Here is a 19,734-nt window from a genome sequence, read left to right on the forward strand (position 1 = left end):
AAGAATGGAAGCCTGAGCTCTCGTATTATAAGTGCAGGTTGGGGTAAGGCAGGCTTATCGGGGTCGGTATAAGGGGCAATGCCCCTTGAAAAAAGCTCGGAGTGTTTTGTGTCCGTGAAAAAATTAATGGGAAATGAACTACGGTTTCTAGCGGTCTTCCATTCTTGTCACATATATTATCATTAAGCCTATGTTACAGGAGATATGTTCTATTAAATGAAAAAGATTGGAAATTAAGATAAAAGAAATGAAGCTTATATTAATTCCGTCCTTTCATTCGAAACGGGAACAAGTTGACAATTGCTAAAATTTGATGATGCTCTTTTCATTTACACCTTACACAAACAACTTCTTTTCCAAGTGTTCATCCCATATATATTCTGTAGAATGGTTCCTGTGTCAATAGATATTGATCGTAAAGTCTCCTTAGGTTTAATAATGGTCTATGCATATTAGATATTTACGCTTAAACCCCACAAATATCAAAATGCCTAAAAAGGCAAAGTAGTTCGACATGAAAAGAAAATGAGGACTTGTTTCAAGATCTTTATTATTGACACGAATTAAGTATCCATGTAACAAGTGAAACGTCCTTTAGATGACTTTTTGTGTATATTAAGTGAAAATAACAAGCTAGTTATTGGTGCGAAATATATATGAAAACTGATCGTGATCGCGTTGTCATGTACCTTTTCGAAAATGCATTTAGTGAATAACGCCTAGTTCTCTCAGTTGCATTCAACAAATTAGCAATGTCTTTTTTTTTTACACTTTGATGCTATAGATTAGTTGATTTTTACCCAAAGATGCCTGTAAATGGTTGGAAGGCAGCAAAACGTTTTGGTAAGAGTTTCGAGGCAGATCTTGGTTTTCCGAATCTTCTTATGGTAAAATGCCTGTTGGCTGCCTTACTGACGCTTTGAACTGGCCTGGCAAAGATGGCTCTGTTCTTGTAAGCGGGACCATAGCCAACAAAGGGAGCTTTGTCAGCATAGCGAGCACCAGGAGCGGGACCATAGCCAGCAACAGGAACTTTGACGGCATAGCCAGCAGCAAGGTCGGGACCATAGCCAGCAGCAGGAGCTTTGTCAGGATAGCCAGCAGCAGGGCCTGGACCATAGCCATCAACAGGAGGTTTGTGAGGATAGCCAGCAGCAGGACCTGGACCATAGACATCAACAGGAGCCTTGTCAGGATAGCCAGCAGCAGGACCTTTGTCATCATAGCCAGCAGCAGGACCTTTGTCGGCATAGCCAGAAGCAGAGGCGGGACCATAGCTAGCAGCAGGACCCTTGTCAGGATAGCCAGCAACAGCGGCAGGGGCGGGAGCAGCAGGAGCTTTGTCAACGTATCCATCAGCAGGGCCGGGGGCATAACCAGCAGCAGGAGCTTGATCAGGATAACCAGCACCAGGGCCTGGACCATAGCGACCAACAGGAGCTTTGTCAGGATAACCAGCAGCAGCAGGACCTTTGTCATCATAGCCAGCAGCATGGCCTTTGTCAGCGTATCCATCATCAGGGCCATAGCCAGCAGCAGGAGCTTTGTCATCATAGCCAGCAGGGCCGGGGGCATAGCCAGCAGCAGGAGCTTTGTCAACGTATCCATCAGCAGGGCCGGGGGCATAGCCAGCAGCAGGAGCTTTGTCATCATAGCCAGCAGGGCCGGGGGGATAGCCAGCAGCAGGAGCTTTGTCAACGTATCCATCAGCAGGGCCGGGGGCAAAGCCAGCAGCAGGAGCTTTGTCATCATAGCCAGCAGGGCCGGGGGCATAGCCAGCAGCAGGAGCTTTGTCAGCGTATCCATCAGCAGGGCCGGGGGCATAGCCAGCAGCAGGAGCTTTGTCATCATAGCCAGCAGGGCCGGGAGCATAGCCAGCAGCAGGACCTTTGTTAGCGTAACCATCAACAGGGGCGACATAGCCAGGAAAGGGATTAGGTGCCGGGATTATGTCGTCAACTTCTACATCAGGCACAATCGTTTTGCCCTCCCTCACACTGCCGTATTTAAAAGCCATGTTCAAATAGTCGTTGTTGAAGTAAGGTTTTTCATTGAACTTGGGGTCAAACTTGGTCACACCACCGAGGAAGTCTTTGTGCGCATCCTTTTGTAACTTAGTTCCTGCACATCGGTAGTACTTGTATGCAGGTTGAGCGCAGTACACGCGCACTTCGTAGTCCTTGCAGCCTTTGTACCCGTTATCCTTATTGAGGCACTGGAGTCCTTTGAAGGGCTCGCACGCGACTTTCAGTTTCTGCCCAGCTGCCCACCACGGGATGTCCGTACCGGCAACGCGGCACTGAATGACAGGGGTCACTTCTGAGCCTGGGAAACTGTTGTGGCACATAAACTGTAAAATGGAAAGTTAAGACCAGTCTGTCTACACCTTTTAAACAAGAAACATTAGTGTCATTTACTTTGAAAACAAAACTAGATATATCTACCACACAAATTTACAACACTTACACAAGAATAATTTGTTCTACGAATTCCGTCACTTCATATATTGATATGGAGATATGATAATCGTAAATAAAATAGTTCGGCCAACGGAAACCCGTGTCATAAAAAAGAATTTAAGAAATAGAAAAACTATATCTTGAAGCCGTTTATTTTCTCAAAGTAATTTTTAGCAGCATCTGCAAAGTTGCTCTCAGCAGCACCACAATAAAAATATAAAAAATGATATATGTATCACCTCTGGGTCAAGCAGCAGTTCGTTGTCACCATCGCCGCTTTTTGGACTGTCGAAACTGATCCAGTCGGTGAAGCCTATAAGGAAAAAAGACCTGTTACGCTTGGCAGGAATATCGGAGGAAATGCACCAACCCCTACAGATATACCTGCCACATTCAGTAAGAAGAGGACTGTAATATCAGCTGAAAACCACTTGTCATTGATTTCCAGAATTACTAGACAGCAAAGCTATATACAGACACTTTACGGAAGGGGCGTTACCATGGCTTCATTTAACACAAACAGGCACATTCCAGGAAACGTAAACTTTTATGAAAAAAAAAAGAATACGATTATTCGTAAGGCACTTGCATTTACCAACTCCTTCGCAGCCCCCCCCCCACTCCCCAATTAAAAGAACTAAAAGAAAAAAAACACTCAGCTAATTTAAAGTAAAACGAAAGTACTGTTAAGCATTCATGGGAACACATGAAAAAAATCAATTTTAAGTAAATACAAATACGGTTTGAAAGTTAGAGAGAACAGCAGATGAGTCAGACAGCGACAGCGACGCAGTTGATATATACAGACACATACAGCACCTGTATATAAAAACCGGTCCACGAAATGAAATTTTGACGCAAATAAGATGCAATTTACAAATTTCCCTGACACCATGGATGATAGCCTGAAACTACCTGACCATCATTCTATTGTTCTCGACCTGTAAACACACGTTTTAGGCATGCATTTGAAAATACATTTTCTGAAAAAAATTATTACGTGTGCTTTACGTGTCACTGGTGTTTCTTTATTTATTAAAGATCACTAAATTCCTTGCTTTTTCGCTTAATTAAGATGTGCTTTTAGCAGGTCGTTGATGTCATCATTTGAAAATGAAAACACAGACTTATAAAAAAGGAATACCGCACCTGAGTTCTGCCTAAAACACTGTCCGGGGTAGTCAGCAGTACAAGCGGGCTCATCTACACCGCAGATCGGGTACTTGGTGTAGGAAGGGCCATTAATGAAGCCGTCGTCAGTCCGGGCCCCGTTAGCGCACGACATTTTGGTAGGTCGTAGATTTCCATAGTCATCAACATTTTCACACCTGTAGAAGATGTTGGCGTACATAGCATCTGCTATGAAGTCTCCTAGTTTGCAACATTCCGTAACTGTTGAAATGAACGCAAGTAAAATATTGAAAGATCGCAATACACTCATTTTCCATATATAGACCCATTTATCTTTTTTTTAAATTTCAATTAAAACTAAGCGAGCCGACGAATTATTTGTTCGAGTGGAACTTTACTAACATCCGTCTAGCAACTTAAAAAATTATTACTATATTTATCTGTTCTCGCACAAAAAACATAAGCGTACTAAATTTTAAACCTCCGTTACTGTTAATCGCAACAGAATCTCACATTCTCCAATCGATCTAGATTATTGTAGTGCAATATAACATAGTACAAAATTTGCAACTTGTCAGGAAGGCATCAGGATGGCTAACGTCTCAAAAAATGTCTGGAATGTTTATTCTAAATTACTCAATAAATAGTTTGCGGCTACTTTAGCGGTGTTAAAAATTGAAAAAAAAAACTTCATTAGGTCTTTTGGCGTAAGTCATCTTTTTTAGTTGTTTGATGATTTTGTACTATTTTAGCCATTAACAAAATCTCCAATTCAGTTTCATCCATTTTTTGGCTAGACTATATGGTGACAGGGACAGTTTAATGTTTCACAAGAAATACAGCAAAACGGCATTATTTTAGAAAATAATTTGCAAAACCTTCGTTTCTTGGCATTGTGAAAAAATATATTAAAGGCATAATAACTCTTTGTATGAGACCTATATTTCACAATAAAAACCTTGTGAATAACTCATAGAAATATAATATATTATGTTTTACCACAAAAACAGCAGTTATAGCTTTTATTCTGATATTTGAACTTGTCTTTAGACCACGTGACCTCCATTGATGTCTATACTTTGTTAAAATCTCTTAAGAGATTTTAACAAAAAACCAAACTTTTTGGAAAAAAAACCAAGGACTAACTTTGAATGTAAAAATGGATTCATTAACCATTGGTAAGTATGGGAAAATTGTTGTTTACTCCAGGAAAATTCATTTTTTGGCCGAAACAAAGAGTTATTATTGCTTTAAATGAAAAATCTTTAAAAATACCGAGGGATTATTTATTCCCGAAACTGTATAAATTTCCACACGTTTTCTCTCGCTGCAGAAACGCAAACCTTAAACTGGTAGATAAAATAAGACATTGCCATAGTTTTCTCTCTTACTTTCTGGAAAACTAACCCCTGTTTATCAGTATTTTACAAATAGAAATTTACCCGTTAAACTCATTCACATTACCTGGATACGATGAAGGATTTGACGCGTTCACAACCAGCGCTAGGCTAAGTGCGCTCAGTACGAAAATGGCCAGCATGGCTCCAATGCGGTGGCCAACTTTTCCAACCTTTAACAAACTAATCAAGCTAAAACGCCACCGATTTTTATACGCCGTTTATCGATGACATCGGGTTATCGGAGTCCAAGGTGTTGAGGTCGTAATAATGTTAAGATCGCATGTCACATTTGATGTGATATTTTTATATGATAGGCAGCTATCACACCTCTGGAATTCTTGTAGACAATGCCGCTATCGTTTTGGCTATGACTCATGGAGACTGACACGAATTATTAACATTGTCAATTTGACAGAGCAATTTATATATTTTAAATATATCTTCAGGTGTATTCAGCATCTTTTTTTGTGACAGACAATTCAAATTTGTTCTACAAAGTATCTTCTTTGAAGTTTGTACATGTCTTAATATACGTGACAAACTATACAATCTGTTTTACATTCATTAGGATAATGACAAACTTGAGACGTATAGATTTCGTTACGTTAACAAGAATACTGTAGACATCATTATGCCAAATGAATTGCACTTAATGTGGAAGAAAAAAATAACATTTTAAAAACCTTTCAGGTAACATATTTACATCTTTTTCTTTCTATCGAATATTCAACTTGCTATCTCATAAATATTCGTTGGAAATGCGCGATTTTGTAGAGTCACAGACGATGCTTAAAGTAAACTGTGTGGTCAGATTAGATGGCTGTGACAATGCGGGGCTTTATTCACTTATTGGACTTCTCACGGGGCAACGACCATAATTTTGCAAAGGAAGACATGTTCAGATATGGGTAAGATTGAATGGAGATGACCTTTTAGCATTAAAGATGGAAAATTTTTTACTTGGCGTCATTTTTTAAACCTCAAATTGTACGAAGTGAAAAATACTCCATTACTTATGTAGATAAGAGACTAATGGACAGGGCATCCAGTAAGGTTGGTAGCTTTCTGACGGTCAGACAACCTTTTTGATTTTACGTATATTTACATATATCCTGGTGCATATATATTCGTGCAACCTCCCCGCAGTACTTTTTTTTACTGGTATGGTTATATTAACTAACTAGGCATACTGGACAAGTATATTTCACGCGTTAGCACACTAAATAGCAATTAACCTTCGCAATTTGTTGACCTACCATTGATAAATTTGTCTATCATATGAGGCTAGCAAAAAGTTCTCAAAATATTTATAGAATTACAGATAATACTACTGATTCTATTTTAAATTAAAATTTTCATTTGCAGGTGGGTGTGCTGAATACGTAAACTTAAACACAAGCGTCTAGTTCTAGTTCTGGGTGGGAAACTGTGACACTGGTTACTTTTTAAAGTATAGAACCAACTACTAATATTTCTTACACTACTTCATAAAAGAGAATAGCACCAACATCACTGTTAAGATAGGAATCGCTTCACGGGACTGCAACCTGCAGAACAAGTGAACTAAATTGCGACAGGTTAAGTCACAACTATCACAATTTGTTACATACTCTATATCATGCAGTATTTTTTAAGTGTGGTTAACTGCACAGGAAAACATGAGTTCAAAGAGGTATTCGTGATTTAGTTTTAATACATCGATGCATGGAGACAAGTTATACCTGTGATAGCATAGATGACTGCGACACCTTTATAGATGTATTTTCATTCTAGGTACCCTGTGCTAATATGCAAAGCTGCATGTGCGTTGCATTTTTTCCACGTAATCGAATCACCATCTCTGTTCCATATTTGTATCATCGTGTGAATTATTTTTTGCAGTTCACTTTGCTTTAAGCTAAGCACAGACACGTACGTTGTGAACTTTTCGGTATCTTTTGGTCCTTGAAATAAATTAAATCCATGATACATGAGAATAACAAAAATATCAACTTCACCAAAACAGCGCATGCTTAAAAATAGCATTAGTAAAGGTAATATATAATTTGATACGATATCTATGATATTTTAATATTTTTAAACGACAAATTACAGAAAGAGCTTTATCTGGAAAAAAAAAGAAACTCATGCAAATTTAAGGAAAGGATCTTTTCTTATTGAGAAAACGATTAATTAGGATTTAATCTCTCAGATTACTACGAAAATCGATAACACCCAGTAGTTTTTCCAATAATTTCGATTGTCCAGTGCACGTAGAGTTACGTCCATCGTGTGGTCAGTTAATTATCAGGATCGTGGCGACACGGCGCTCCTGTTAAGGGTGGACTACTGACTGCTCTCACCTGCCTGGCAACCCAAGGGGAAGTTTACGCTTTTTAATCTGACCACCGAGATTAGTGTGTATACTCGCACCTGCGACAGGTCTGTCCTCTGAATGGTTCGAGTCACGTTTACACTAGACCAAATATGGATTGTTTTTTACATGCGCCTTGCATGCATCTGTTTGAAAAGTTTTTTTTGGCTGTGGAGTTAGTATTCACTTTTTTCCAGACACAAGTTGTCTGTTTTGGGAGATATGGTCAACGTTTTCTCTTATTGCCTAAACACACTTTTTATAAACCAGGATCTAGAATGAAACGCTCCAGTTTGTACCTGTAAATGTCTCATGCTCTGGCAAGTTTTATGTCCGTTAAATGGGTCAAAGACAGTATTCCGGCAAATATTTAATTAAAAGATGTAAACCTCATCTGAAACGTTACGTTAAATGTAGAGGGTGTTCCTCGGTCGTGTCGACAGCACCTTTCTACAATCGGAAAACGTGATACAACTGTTGACATAACAGCCCGCTTACTTGCAAACAGGCAATGCTGTTCACTGTGTATTTTTCCAAGAATAGAAAAAGGAAGTGCAGTACTTATAAACACCGTAATCCATATTCCTCTTATATATCTTTGAGGCATGAAATCTGAATAAGAAAAATGTTGACTTGTGGAAAGCTGCATTTTGGACTTTCAAGCAGCAAGGTCATAGAAATACGTACTTCAAAAATTACACCTTACGTTATTAAATACGCTTCCGTTTCCTCAAAAAAAAAAAAAAAAAAAAAAATATTTATTTTAATTTCAGATTTTTGAATTACTCTCTTAACATTCATGAATATCCCTACTGCCTTATTTTGTGTTTAAAAGCGTGTGGAAAAGGGTAAGTGCCAGACTCAAGGTTAGATAGCAAAAGTCTGTAAAGTCGTCTACGTGCTATAATTTGAAATCTGGGATTAGAAATATCTTTCTTTGACCATTTGAATTGCTTTCCAATAGCGCTTACAATTCTTCCAGTAATCCATGTAATCTGCTACCAGTTTATGGTCGCTAATCTAGAGGTAAAAGGGGAGTTATTCACAAATAAAGATAAGCTGCAGTAGAAACTTTGTTACAAACTTAAGTATTATAGGACAGTCTATCCAATGTACTACGTTCATTTCCTAACATTGGTATTGTGTCATTAATAATATATCTGCGGTGCAGGGGGTATTTTTACAATACAGCTATAAAAGTGGCATAAAGCTATAGTAGTCTTAGCTTCTTACTTTATTAATTTCTCAAATTTTCTTTGACTCTGGTCTTGGTATAGATAACTGTATGGTGTTGCAATATACGTAATATACATTGATCAACATAATGTCATTGATTAACACTTTCGTACACAAGAGTTCATTAAAATATTTTTGTCTCAATTTTTTTCGCCGGTGGAGGTGCATAGTATTTAAGAACAAAAATATTTCGTGCTAATCAAACGTGAACATCGGCAATTTCCATCGGCGCACGGTGAGGTGCTCTAATTTTTTCCTCCATGACATTTGGTGATCAAGATGTCGATCTCATAGTTGCCGCATTGGTTATTTGAAGTACATTTGTACGTGTATATGCATTTCTTTATGATACTTTCTACAACAAAAACTTTATCTTATTACCCCTCTCGCCTCTTATGGAGTTTTTGTTGGTGTAGAAATAGCATGCACACGCACTCGGGAAAACACACACATTTTTAACGCACGCACAACACATATTAATTCGCGCGCGCGCGCACATATGAAGAAAGGTGGAATGTATTACATTTCTTTACGTGTGGGTCTTCTCCTACGTGCTCATCCTACATACAGTTTATGTCCAATAGGCGGATGCTTGGTATACAAACATGTCATGGTGGACCTTATCTAGTCCAGTGAGGGAGTAACGTCCGTTATATGGGTAGGAAATAGCAATGTTTTTATTCAAAATGTGTACTGGAGACTCAAAACATATTTTCTATGACCTTGCTACTGGCGAAATGTAGTTTTAAATAAATCTTCAAAATGTTGGGTCTGGTTATTGCTGGTGCGGGGTAAAAAGTTAAGCGTGTTACACAGGATGGCGGATGTATAACATAGCCATAGATGAGCACCGTATCCCCGGTCATTCCTGTTGTCCTTTCCTGGAATGCACGCCCATGCATGCATCTGTGGCATTCGTGCGTCTCTAAACACACTACACCTATGCGTTTTATTTTGTTGAGTCTGTGGATTACTCGGCCGAGGCCTTGTCCCATTGGAAGATAGCAAAGTTATCTAACTAATACCTACATCAGCGGACAAGAATGTAAACACCTGACGTAAACAAATGTACGGAATAAAACTGACATGTTTAATTGATCATAGATAACACGGGAGAGATTCACACTTGATGTACCAGAACAACCTACATGTACCTACCAGCATAGCTCTACAACCTGTGCCACAAGTGTCACTGAATTAGGCGATCTCTCTTCACTGCCATACAGATCTAGACCTTCTCAAAAACTTGAGTGAAACTGGAGAGATTACTTGGGGGTTCACAGAGATTTGATTCACTGTAAGTATCATTATGTAAAAAATGTAATTATGCAGATTTTGAAAAGCGCTTAGAATTGCAGAATTTTAGGCCAGGACTAAGAAAAGGGTCGAAGTGCTATTTGGATGAATAGCATGCCCGTGAGGACAGCTGGTTTTGTGTGATCAAGGGGATTTGAAAGATTGATATTACATGCTGTTCCTGTGGAACGGTTTAAAATGAGCCCTTTGAATCCATCGTTAAAATAACAGCGTCATCAAGCTAAATAAATTTATCATTGCAACGTATACACTGCGCCGTAATTTAATTGATATCATCAGCAGGGTTATGGCATCATATTGACAGGACCTATTACACCTTATCATAGAATTATCATTGAACCTTTGTCTATATTACCAGATATATCTTGTGCATGCAACATAATCTAAGCTTACGAAGAGTTTATCCAGGCAAAGTGATATGCTCCACCTCTATTTCTCTCTCCTACTTTTGATCAAATTGGAGGAGCAATGAGAAAATTTGTATTTATTCACATATCAAGAAAAATATTGAGAAAAAAATAAAATTAAAGATTTGGATTGTTTATTTTCATTTTTTAGATACACAATTGTTTTAGAGAAAGAATGTGGTCTGAAATGAAAGATTAAAAACACAATAACCAGCTGACGGTAATCCAAATTAGCAAATTAGCTTTGATGAATAGGCTTATGCGTTATTAAACTTTGATCTAGAAGTCAAAGGTGTAGCTCCATCTTAGGTGACAGGTAACACAGAAATTAATCTGAGCAGCTCTTAGGATTAGCATAATATTATGCAAGCTGTTGTGTTCTTACCTAGTTCAAGAGACCCCAAAATAGCATGGCAGCATAAATTAGCTATTTTAATAACTTGACCCCGGTCAGCACTCAGCGTACCTTTTCTATGTAATATATGTTGAGGCGTAGAATGCGTGAAATTGTTAATATAACTTGCCCCATTCAAATACTGTTTACTTTCTTGTTATAAAACTGAATTCAAATTAAGAGGCTTTAGGGAGATTCTAATCTTCCTTCTATATCTCATATCAACGTCATAACACAAAATATACATTTAAACCTGTTGAAATAGTTGTATATTCTGTATAAAGACGGGGTTGGCCCTGAATATTGACGCTTAACCCACAACTTAATGGTTTGATGTAAAAGGGGACACGGATAATCAAGGATACAATAGTAAATGTAAAAGCCAACATTTGAGGGAAAAAAAGTGTCGCTTTCGGGTCATCGTATCTATTATGATATATGAGCCGCCTAAACCCTAGCCAATCCCTCCATCCCTGCCCCTTTCAAGTCCCCCGTCTCATTGACTGCCAGGCCACTGTTTCGGTGTCCCTTACCAAGCAGAGCGTAATACGCATTGTACTGCAGAGTGTATTTATTTAACAGAATATCAAGAGATCACGTTGTAACTATACCTCGTTTTCCACCCCTGGGTGCGCCTATTTTACGCGTATTTAACGGGTAACTAAGATGTAACAGAAATTGAAATGTAATACACGAGGAGCTCGCGTCAATGTGCCTCACCGTCTGTGTGTGAGTGCATGTTGTGCATGTATGCAGATCACAGGTCTTACAGCATAACGCCCTGGGGGATTTGCACGGAGCAGGTTTTCTTTTGTTTCATGCTCGTCACGTTAATGCAGCATTTCTTTCGGGGGGATATTATACTGTTAATTTCATCAAGCGCAACGACGCCGATATTATAATAAGAGCATTTTGCCAAAGTTCGCACCAGATACCAGGAGATCGCAGTAGCACACTTATTCGTGGGTAAACACGCTATCATTATTCTATGCGCGGGACAAGCGGCAGTGGCAAGACAAGGTTGTTCGCCGCTGTGCAGGGGCAGTATAAGAAGACTGGACGTTATTTTGTGCTAAAATGAAATTTATCATTGGTGATTTTTTAACAGTGAGAGATTACCTTGACCCACACAGGAAAAAAAAATAGAATTACGATTGGTTAAGAGGCTTCGAACGTCAAGAAAAGTAGCACAATCATCTGGAGCACGCGATGTAAAATTGTGCATACCGTTGTCTTCACACCATAGGACTTTCCGGTATTTTAGCGTTTTGTGGCGACGTCCCGCTCTGGCAACACTGGGGACAAAGGCCATGAAGTGCAATTTTTGAAGTAAGGCGGGGTAAACCCGCAGGACTTGAAGGACAAAGTTACTGTGTTAAGCAGTCTTCTGTGTAACAAACACGCATTGACTACCGTAACGGAATACGCACTTTCTACTCGCCAAAGAGGGATTGTCGTTGCGATTAATGCTGCATACGTAAGTAATTCGTTGGGTAGAAATTTGAGACTCCTTAATCTTAATTTGCCAAGCCAATTGCTGTGTATCAGTTTTATTTCGTGCACTTTCCTTCGTTGTCTTGATCACCAGAATTATAGATTGTCACATCAGATGCTGAGATCATCTGTCGTTTTCGAGGTCTCAATCACGAAATGTGCAAATGTGCTTCAACGGGTGGCGTATTTGTTGATCTCGATTGTTTACCGTGCCTCGGTACATAATCATTTGTTCCTGGCGCCGTCGAAATACCTAAAACATTCACGAGGGTTAGTTAAACGCAATTAATCACTTGAAATGATCTTGACCAGAGAACGCCGGTTTTAGGAGAATTCAGAACAAACTACTTAATGCAGCGGTTGGGTGTTTATTCAGCTCGTGCCAGTGTTGGAGGGTTTTCAGGAGGGGTCCTTAGCCCCAGCATCATCATCACCTTAAGTCAAGATTAATTCAGGGATTTCCAAAAAGTAATCCGAAATTTTTGCCAGCAACGAAAAGAAATTTTGGACAGAAAAAGTGTGACAAAGTGGTGAATTTCACATGTTACTTATTTTCAAAATTAAAAAAGCGGGCGTGGAGTTCAACAAAAGTAAAATCTTGACCAGAATTACAGAGAGCAAGGAACAAGGTTTGTATTGACAGTCTGCCTATGTTACGCCACCTGGTGGTTGGTTAATTGGGTAATCAAGAAAAAAATTAAAGTGCACCATTATCTAGATGCTTTTTATGTATATACAAGACAGTCAGAGCTACCGATTTAGTTTTGTTGATTATATAGTGCACGTTAGTATTCCCCTCAGTTTTTCAGCTAACGGCGAAGACTGCTGGTAACTATTAAATTTTACTCTGTTGCTATGGAGTGACTTACATAGAGTTTTGGCTGGTTTCATGATATCTGATTTAGATTAATGACGAACATGCATTTCCACTCTTGTCCGTTTCCAGGGAGATAGCTATTTCTATGTCCGTTACTCCCGCAGTTTTGACTGTTCAGAAAAGTGGGATGCTCCCATGACATCATATGGGCTGTCCCTGTGATATACGACTTGGGAATATCAATGAAAGTCACCCAGCAGACGACAACCAAAACCAAAATGTCCTCGCCTATTCTGAGGAAACTCTCGGGGTCCAACTCCAACAAGACAAGGACATTGCGGATCATCATATTGGGACAGGGAGCAGTGGGGAAGTCAGGTAAGTAAAATAATTTAAGTGAGATTCCTTAAATTTATCCAACTATCTCCTTAAGTAATTTTAGTACTTGCAGGCGTGTGTTACTCAGTGGTGAGCCAGCGCCAGCGTGCGTTTATATAATGCACATTTATTTCATGAAATCTAGGAGTGGCGGGTCCTAGATTAAATACGTTTATGTTCCTAACGATATCTATGTCTAGGAATGAAAAAATTAATGTTTAATTTTTTTATTGCATCTCACACATCTGGAAACACGCTGACATTAAATTCAACAAGTCCTTTAGTGTAAGTCATATGACATGTGGAGGCCTACTTGTTATATCGTAAAAGGTAAATATATTTTCACATGACAAAAATGGCAGTCTCTAGGTGAGGAACTTTTTTCCCCTACTGTACCACATGTAGAAAAGCTCCGTATTTATTGGGCTCTTGGCTGAGGGCAGATTCCACTAAGTTTACAGTTTTCCCAGCGAAAATTGCAAGCACAGTTTTTGCAGGATTAAAGTGTATCGTGTTTTGTTTATCCAACTGTTACACGTAAAAAAAAACACATTAAATTGTCATGTCAGTGGACGTCATGGTGGCAAGTAAAAAATTAAGATTATAATTAACACCCTAATCTATTCAAAAACTAAATATTGTCTTATGAATTATCAATGCATCAGGTAACATTTCATCGCAGTAATCAAGCAGCTAAACATGGGTGAATAGGACATGAAATGTTTATCAACTTCCCTCTTATTTAGGCCAGAGGCGGTTATTAAACCCTGATTGTGAGCAACCAGACGGTGACTTCTCCGCCACAGATCAGAATCAGGATTCTGATCCAGAATAAACATCACGTTACTGACACTGAGGGCGGTGATGTTATACATCTCAAAGAAAAATCACCAATTTTGAGACATAAAATACATCGACATCGGCTATCTAGTCTGTATTGACGCCTGTTGTCGTGTGAAAACCACATTAAACCTTCATGTTCAGTGCGTTTACCAATCTAAGTGAATATAACTGACCTAGATGGTCGATGAGATGGTTCTATGATGGAGGTTTAGGAAAGATGGAGTGATTTTTTCTTAAAAGTAGAAATGGGGAAATGGTTCATAAAATCCCTTTTCAGTCTTCTTCCTGTCTCCATAAATGAATAAAGAAGATGTTGACAATGTTTAGGATGATTTCTATAGCCGTGTGCTCTTATATTTATCTTTATTTATTTTTTCCTTGAAAAAATATTCACTCCCGTTATTATTGAAACCCTGTGCGCACTGCATTTTTGCAATTTTAAAAGCTTTTGGTTGCATCATACACTACCAATACCACTTAAACACTACAAACAAATATATCCAGTCGTAGAATAAATGGTCTTTGGTATTTTCGCAATTTGCCAGGAAATGTTTAGTGGGTTTATTTCTGTGAAAGTCTAAGTTTAATAACGAAATTATCTGATACAAAGGCCATACATCGCCCGGCACAGCCCTGTGCCTCTCTGATTTCCAGACCAAATGCACTTTCGTTAGTGCAGAATAACAAATTGTGTTTCACAGGAAACAGACTGAACTCAAGAAATGTAGACTATACACTAATCTGTGAGAGTCTTGGTCGTAAAACTTACAGACAACATCCACCAAAAGTGAATATGCACCTTTTTGTCTGATTATACTTTCTGATATCTATTTTATAGATAAATGTCCAAAATTTCAAGTTACCCAGTGCCCGCCTTGTTTACTTTTTGTTGTCAAATATCGTCAAGTACCATTTTAATACATGTAGTTCTTTTTATCTGTTTATAAAACAATACTTACGATATAGAACCCGTATTCGGCCTCGTAAGATGTATATTTTGTGATACCAATAAAAGTAAGAGTGCACACGTAATAAAAGGCAGACAGAAGTAAAATTGGAAGATGTTCAAGTCAGGATAGATAGACGATTTAGATTGCAGACATTCGGTAGATATTGCCGGAAGGATATACTGCAAAATAATTGGTGGAAGGCGCATTGATAAATTGCCTTGCATAAGATTGCTCGACTATTTATCACATTTCAGATCCTAAAAACAAGTTTACAAAATAATAATAATAATAATAATAAATAAATAAAATAAAATAAAATAAAATAAAATAAAATAAAATAAAATAAAATGAAATAAAATAAAATAAAATAAAATAAAATAAAATAAAATAGACAAGTACACACTAAGAATCTCGCCATTGAATAACATAATTACCAGCTAACCAACTGAAACTTTACATATCTTCAGGATGGAACATACAGTTCTCAAAGCTAAAATACTGATCATTCCAAGTAAAAAATATCCTGCTCACTGCCAGATGACATAGTTTAATGGGCCACATATCAAGCACCGAAGACCGCTTTTGGAAGACTCTGAAATTCTTTTAGAGTAAAAAATCCGACTGGCAGCAAGCACTAGGGTGAAAGAGGCATTTTCAGGGCGTTCTAGATATCTAGATTAATAACCCCTCTTACGGCCAACATTCGATTGACGCAATTACTATGTTACATCACTTCTTGTATCTAAAGTAGTTGATATAGCTGTCATTTGGACACTGTCTGCAAACACGGTTATCTTGTATACGAGGTGCATTGAGGTCCTCACAGTCGTACTTGGGTACCTTATTGCTACTTCCAACTATAGCTGAGCTGATAACTAAACCGACAATTCATTATATATTCTATGGTGCGCTTTTTTTTAAATTTCCATGTAAAATATAAGCTAAGTGTTTCAGGAAATGTACACTTTGGGAGAGGCATAAATGATAGGTTTATCTCAGGTCGCGGACTTATAGTTTGGCTATTTTTGTCATTAGAAGAGAACAGTAATAGTATATGATTCCTAACCTTTTATTTGTGCTTCATTTTAACTTTCAGTCAAACACAAATAATTCTTCTATCATCATAAAAACAAACTTGTTCCCAGATTCATAGCATCATCAAAGTTCCGAAATATGTCTGTATAGTTTTTGAATGAGGACTCTCCATGGAAGACAATATTAATTTACCACTTCATACTTTATATTTCAGCTTTAACTGTCCGCTATATCACACGCAAGTTTATAGGCGACTACGACCCGACACTAGGTAAATTGAAATAACTTCTTAGGTCTCTTTGTCGTGCCGACTCTGATTTTTAGATACAATGCGTGACGCAAATCTCTTTTATACATTTACATACAGTGCGTGTATTGAGAACTGATTTCTCCAACACATTTGTCTATTTTTAGTTTAAATTCTGTGAGACTGATATACTGTATATATATATATATATAGCTGAGACTGATATAATATTTGTTCAGTTTTGATATATACACAAATATCACAAATCATGAGTACTCAGTTATTGTGTTTTGTCGAATGAAGAAATGACATGGAAATAAATTGGCAAAAACCCATTATTTGAGGCAGACTCAGAGAAAATGTCCTAAATACCAAAAAATATAAAATACCTAATTAATTTATGAATCATACAAAGATATAATCTTGCAATTGCTCATATCGGTTCGGTTATTGGATATAGCCTATATTCTTTTTCTTTTAGAACAAGTGTACAGTTTCCAGACGGTGGTGGACAATGACCACGTGATGTTTGAAATATTGGATACTGCTGGACAGGTAAATATATGGATAATGATTGTGAAGCAAGACAAAATATACCAATACAAGATGCTCATGGTACTGCCACAGTTGAGGCATTAATATTTCTACCTTAAACAAACAGAAATAACTGGCAGACGAATAGTGAAAAGGGACTAAAACTAGACACGAATTGCAGGCATTGGCGTCATTTAAATTCTCTAGTGAAAACCCGTGGAACATTTTGTTTTCCACTGTTGACACAAAAAGTGCCCTGAGAAAACTAGGTCTGACCCAGGGCCAATGGTATCCAAACATCGCCTACTGAAAAGCACAGCAGCAATAAACTGTCTACTGGGAAAGGTTTCTTTTTCGTGATTCATAAGCCAAGAGAAACATATAGGGGTTCACCTCTTGGTGCCAGAATCCAATATTGCTTGTGAAAGGCTAAGGTTAAAAAGCACTTCTGGTATTTGATTGAAAATATCAGTAACAGTCGCTAAACGTTTCAACACATAGGTAATCTCTCTGGTCAGGATAGCACGTCCACTACCGTGTTTAGGTTCAGTAAAATATTGTGTTAGAGATGACGAAAGGAATTTTTAAACACAATGCTCATTTGTCAAGAACACAAAGTACAGTGTAGTAGGACTAATCCTTAGGGCATCAAAGGTATTAACATCAACCTTCTTCCATTTCAGGACGAAGAGCATATGAAACTTGAGGAAAATATTCGTTGGGCAGACGGTTTTATTCTAATGTACTCCATAACAGACCGGGTCAGCTTCGAGGAATGTGCAAGAATGAAATTTCTTATTAACTTTAGTAAGCGTCAGAGGAAAGTTAGCACTGGGGCTCTTGCTCAGAGTCGAGACCTTCCTGTCGTTTTAGTGGGAAATAAAAGTGACCTTACTTTTGAAAGAATGGTGAGTTTTGAAGAAGGTGAAAAATTCAGTTTCGAAATCGGATGTACAAACTTCCATGAAATATCTGTCAGGGAATCTTATGAAAGTGTCAGATGTGTTTTTGAAAATTTGTATCGTGACTGGAAGAGTTTACGAAAAAGCCCCGGCTCTCTTCGCCGACATCTCCCGTCGGTTACATCTCGACCACGCGAGAGGGCAGCGACGGTGTCGTCCTCTAGTAGTGAGGACTTTGATATAGGGGTTTCCCAGTTTAAGGCTCGCAGGGGAGCGATGACTGGAACTGTGCCGCAGACGACAGATGTTGTGAATGGCGGGAACGGAATTGTGAAAAATAACTCTATTTCCAGGAGGTTTTATAATCGAGTTTTTAGGAAAGATAGTTTTCTGCAACTTCAAGAAGATGCTTTGGAGAGCTCTGCAAACTCAACGTCCTCTGATGAATGAAACCTTGATATGATGTGTATTTGCATTTATACCCAGCACATAAAGGTACTAAGAAATATTATCAAATGACGATTTCTTTCCTTTTAAATACTAAATGATGTGTTAACGCGTAAAGTGCAGAATATTATAAACAATTGACGTTTTAAAAAGGAATTTGATTAAAAAAACACATTATCTTTCCAGATGGACAGACATCAAGAATAAACTATTTTGTCAATCAAATTTGACTTTTTATTTTTAAAGTGGTTTACTCAAAATTTGAGAAGGTCAATGGCAGTGACATTAGAAATTTATAGTCATTGCAGGTTCTTCTGTCATTTACAGAGAAAAGCGAATGTAAAGTTAACTGTTTGAAAGGGGGCATATACTCACAATCGATAGACTACGTTAGTTGAGGCCCCACTAAACAAAACATTAGTCTCCAAATTGTGTTGTCGCTCAACTAGCACATTTTTGAATACGACTCGTTTCTGGCACCAGTTAAATTTTAACGTCACAGACATTCCGTGTTGCTGTTCCATAAACTTTTCGAGGAGCATCGATTTGCATGTTTGTTTTCGTCTTTTACACAACCAGACCTACCGAAAGGGTTGAAAGGAGGAGAAGATTCACAAAGGTGAATTTTTTCACTAACAATTTGTGAGTCACATAATAGTCATCAAAGAAAAGGGATGCCCCCTTCAGACTGGTTGAAAGTAGAACATGCGCTACAAACATCATATCTATATTGGTTCGGAATTCTCCGATTTCTAAACAAACTACAGATGTTTTCTCTGAACTCCAGCAATAAATCTTGTAAGTTTCTGTTGTTGGTCAAGTGAACGCAGCAGCTTGGTAGAAATATTTCCTGCTTTTGTTCGCACTACAAGCCCGTTCCGCTACTGCCAACGTTGCAGCGACAAGTGTGCGTCATGCCACCGTATTTCGAAACCATAGGCTTCCACGTTATATCTTTAGGACAACTTGTATCTTTTTGATGTTAAGGACGTTGTTTTCTAAATTTTTTAAAACTTAAGTTTTTCAAAACCTTTCTTGAGTACAGATATCGTTTTCTTTAGAGACAAAAAAAATCGTGATGTTCATTCTTTCCAGATCTAGTTAGTGCACAAAGTCGCTTTAAATCGAGAGAGAGAGAGAAAGAGAGAAAGAGAGTGTGTATATTTTTGTGCCATATGTTGTAAAATACAAAATAACACGAATAATTTACTGTCGACCTCACAGAAACGGTGAGACGATGTAAACAGCGCAATCCATTTCAGCTCTGGCCATGAGCGCCCGTTTATTCCAGGTCTGAGTTCCCGCTATTTATAGACAGTTGATTCAGACGGAACGGTGTTACAGCAGGCTCCACGCGACACTGAAAGCATTTTCAAATAGCCTACGAAAA

The 19,734-nt window shown here is 38.2% G+C and overlaps 2 protein-coding genes across 5 annotated transcripts in view; one reads left to right on the forward strand and one right to left on the reverse strand.

Annotated features, from left to right (window-relative positions):
• Nucleotides 1-532: 532 nt before the first annotated feature.
• The window catches only part of LOC106181809 (uncharacterized), a 35,800-nt gene continuing 16,598 nt past the window's right edge, over nt 533-19,734 (reverse strand). The window contains exons 1-4 of one of the 2 annotated variants that reach the window (XM_087008639.1): nt 5,055-9,297; nt 3,609-3,851; nt 2,699-2,772; nt 533-2,350 (exon numbers count right to left, since the gene is read on the reverse strand). In XM_087008639.1, coding sequence (XP_086864765.1) covers nt 797-2,350; nt 2,699-2,772; nt 3,609-3,851; nt 5,055-5,130 — 1,947 coding nt within the window. In that variant the 5' untranslated portion in view covers nt 5,131-9,297 and the 3' untranslated portion in view covers nt 533-796. Of the gene's footprint in view, nt 2,351-2,698; nt 2,773-3,608; nt 3,852-5,054; nt 9,298-19,734 lie in introns of those variants that run through there. The other variant, XM_087008641.1, reaches the window with a different exon arrangement.
• On the forward strand, nt 9,710-18,569 carry LOC106181797 (ras-related and estrogen-regulated growth inhibitor). Of its 3 annotated transcripts, none has more exons than XM_013566280.2 (5): nt 9,710-9,876; nt 13,138-13,386; nt 16,429-16,485; nt 16,943-17,016; nt 17,679-18,569. In XM_013566280.2, exons 2-5 carry the CDS (start codon nt 13,251-13,253, stop codon nt 18,345-18,347), a joined length of 936 nt encoding a protein of 311 aa, XP_013421734.1. In that variant the 5' UTR covers nt 9,710-9,876; nt 13,138-13,250; the 3' UTR covers nt 18,348-18,569. The 3 variants fall into 3 exon arrangements, with proteins under 3 accessions (XP_013421734.1, XP_013421732.1, XP_013421733.1); XM_013566278.2 differs by lacking the exon at nt 9,710-9,876 and adding an exon at nt 11,696-12,174; XM_013566279.2 differs by lacking the exon at nt 9,710-9,876 and adding an exon at nt 12,627-12,820.

This window comes from Lingula anatina, chromosome 1 (assembly GCF_051362555.1).
Source record: "Lingula anatina isolate TDL-2025a chromosome 1, LinAna3.0, whole genome shotgun sequence".
Taxonomy (NCBI): domain Eukaryota; kingdom Metazoa; phylum Brachiopoda; class Lingulata; order Lingulida; family Lingulidae; genus Lingula; species Lingula anatina.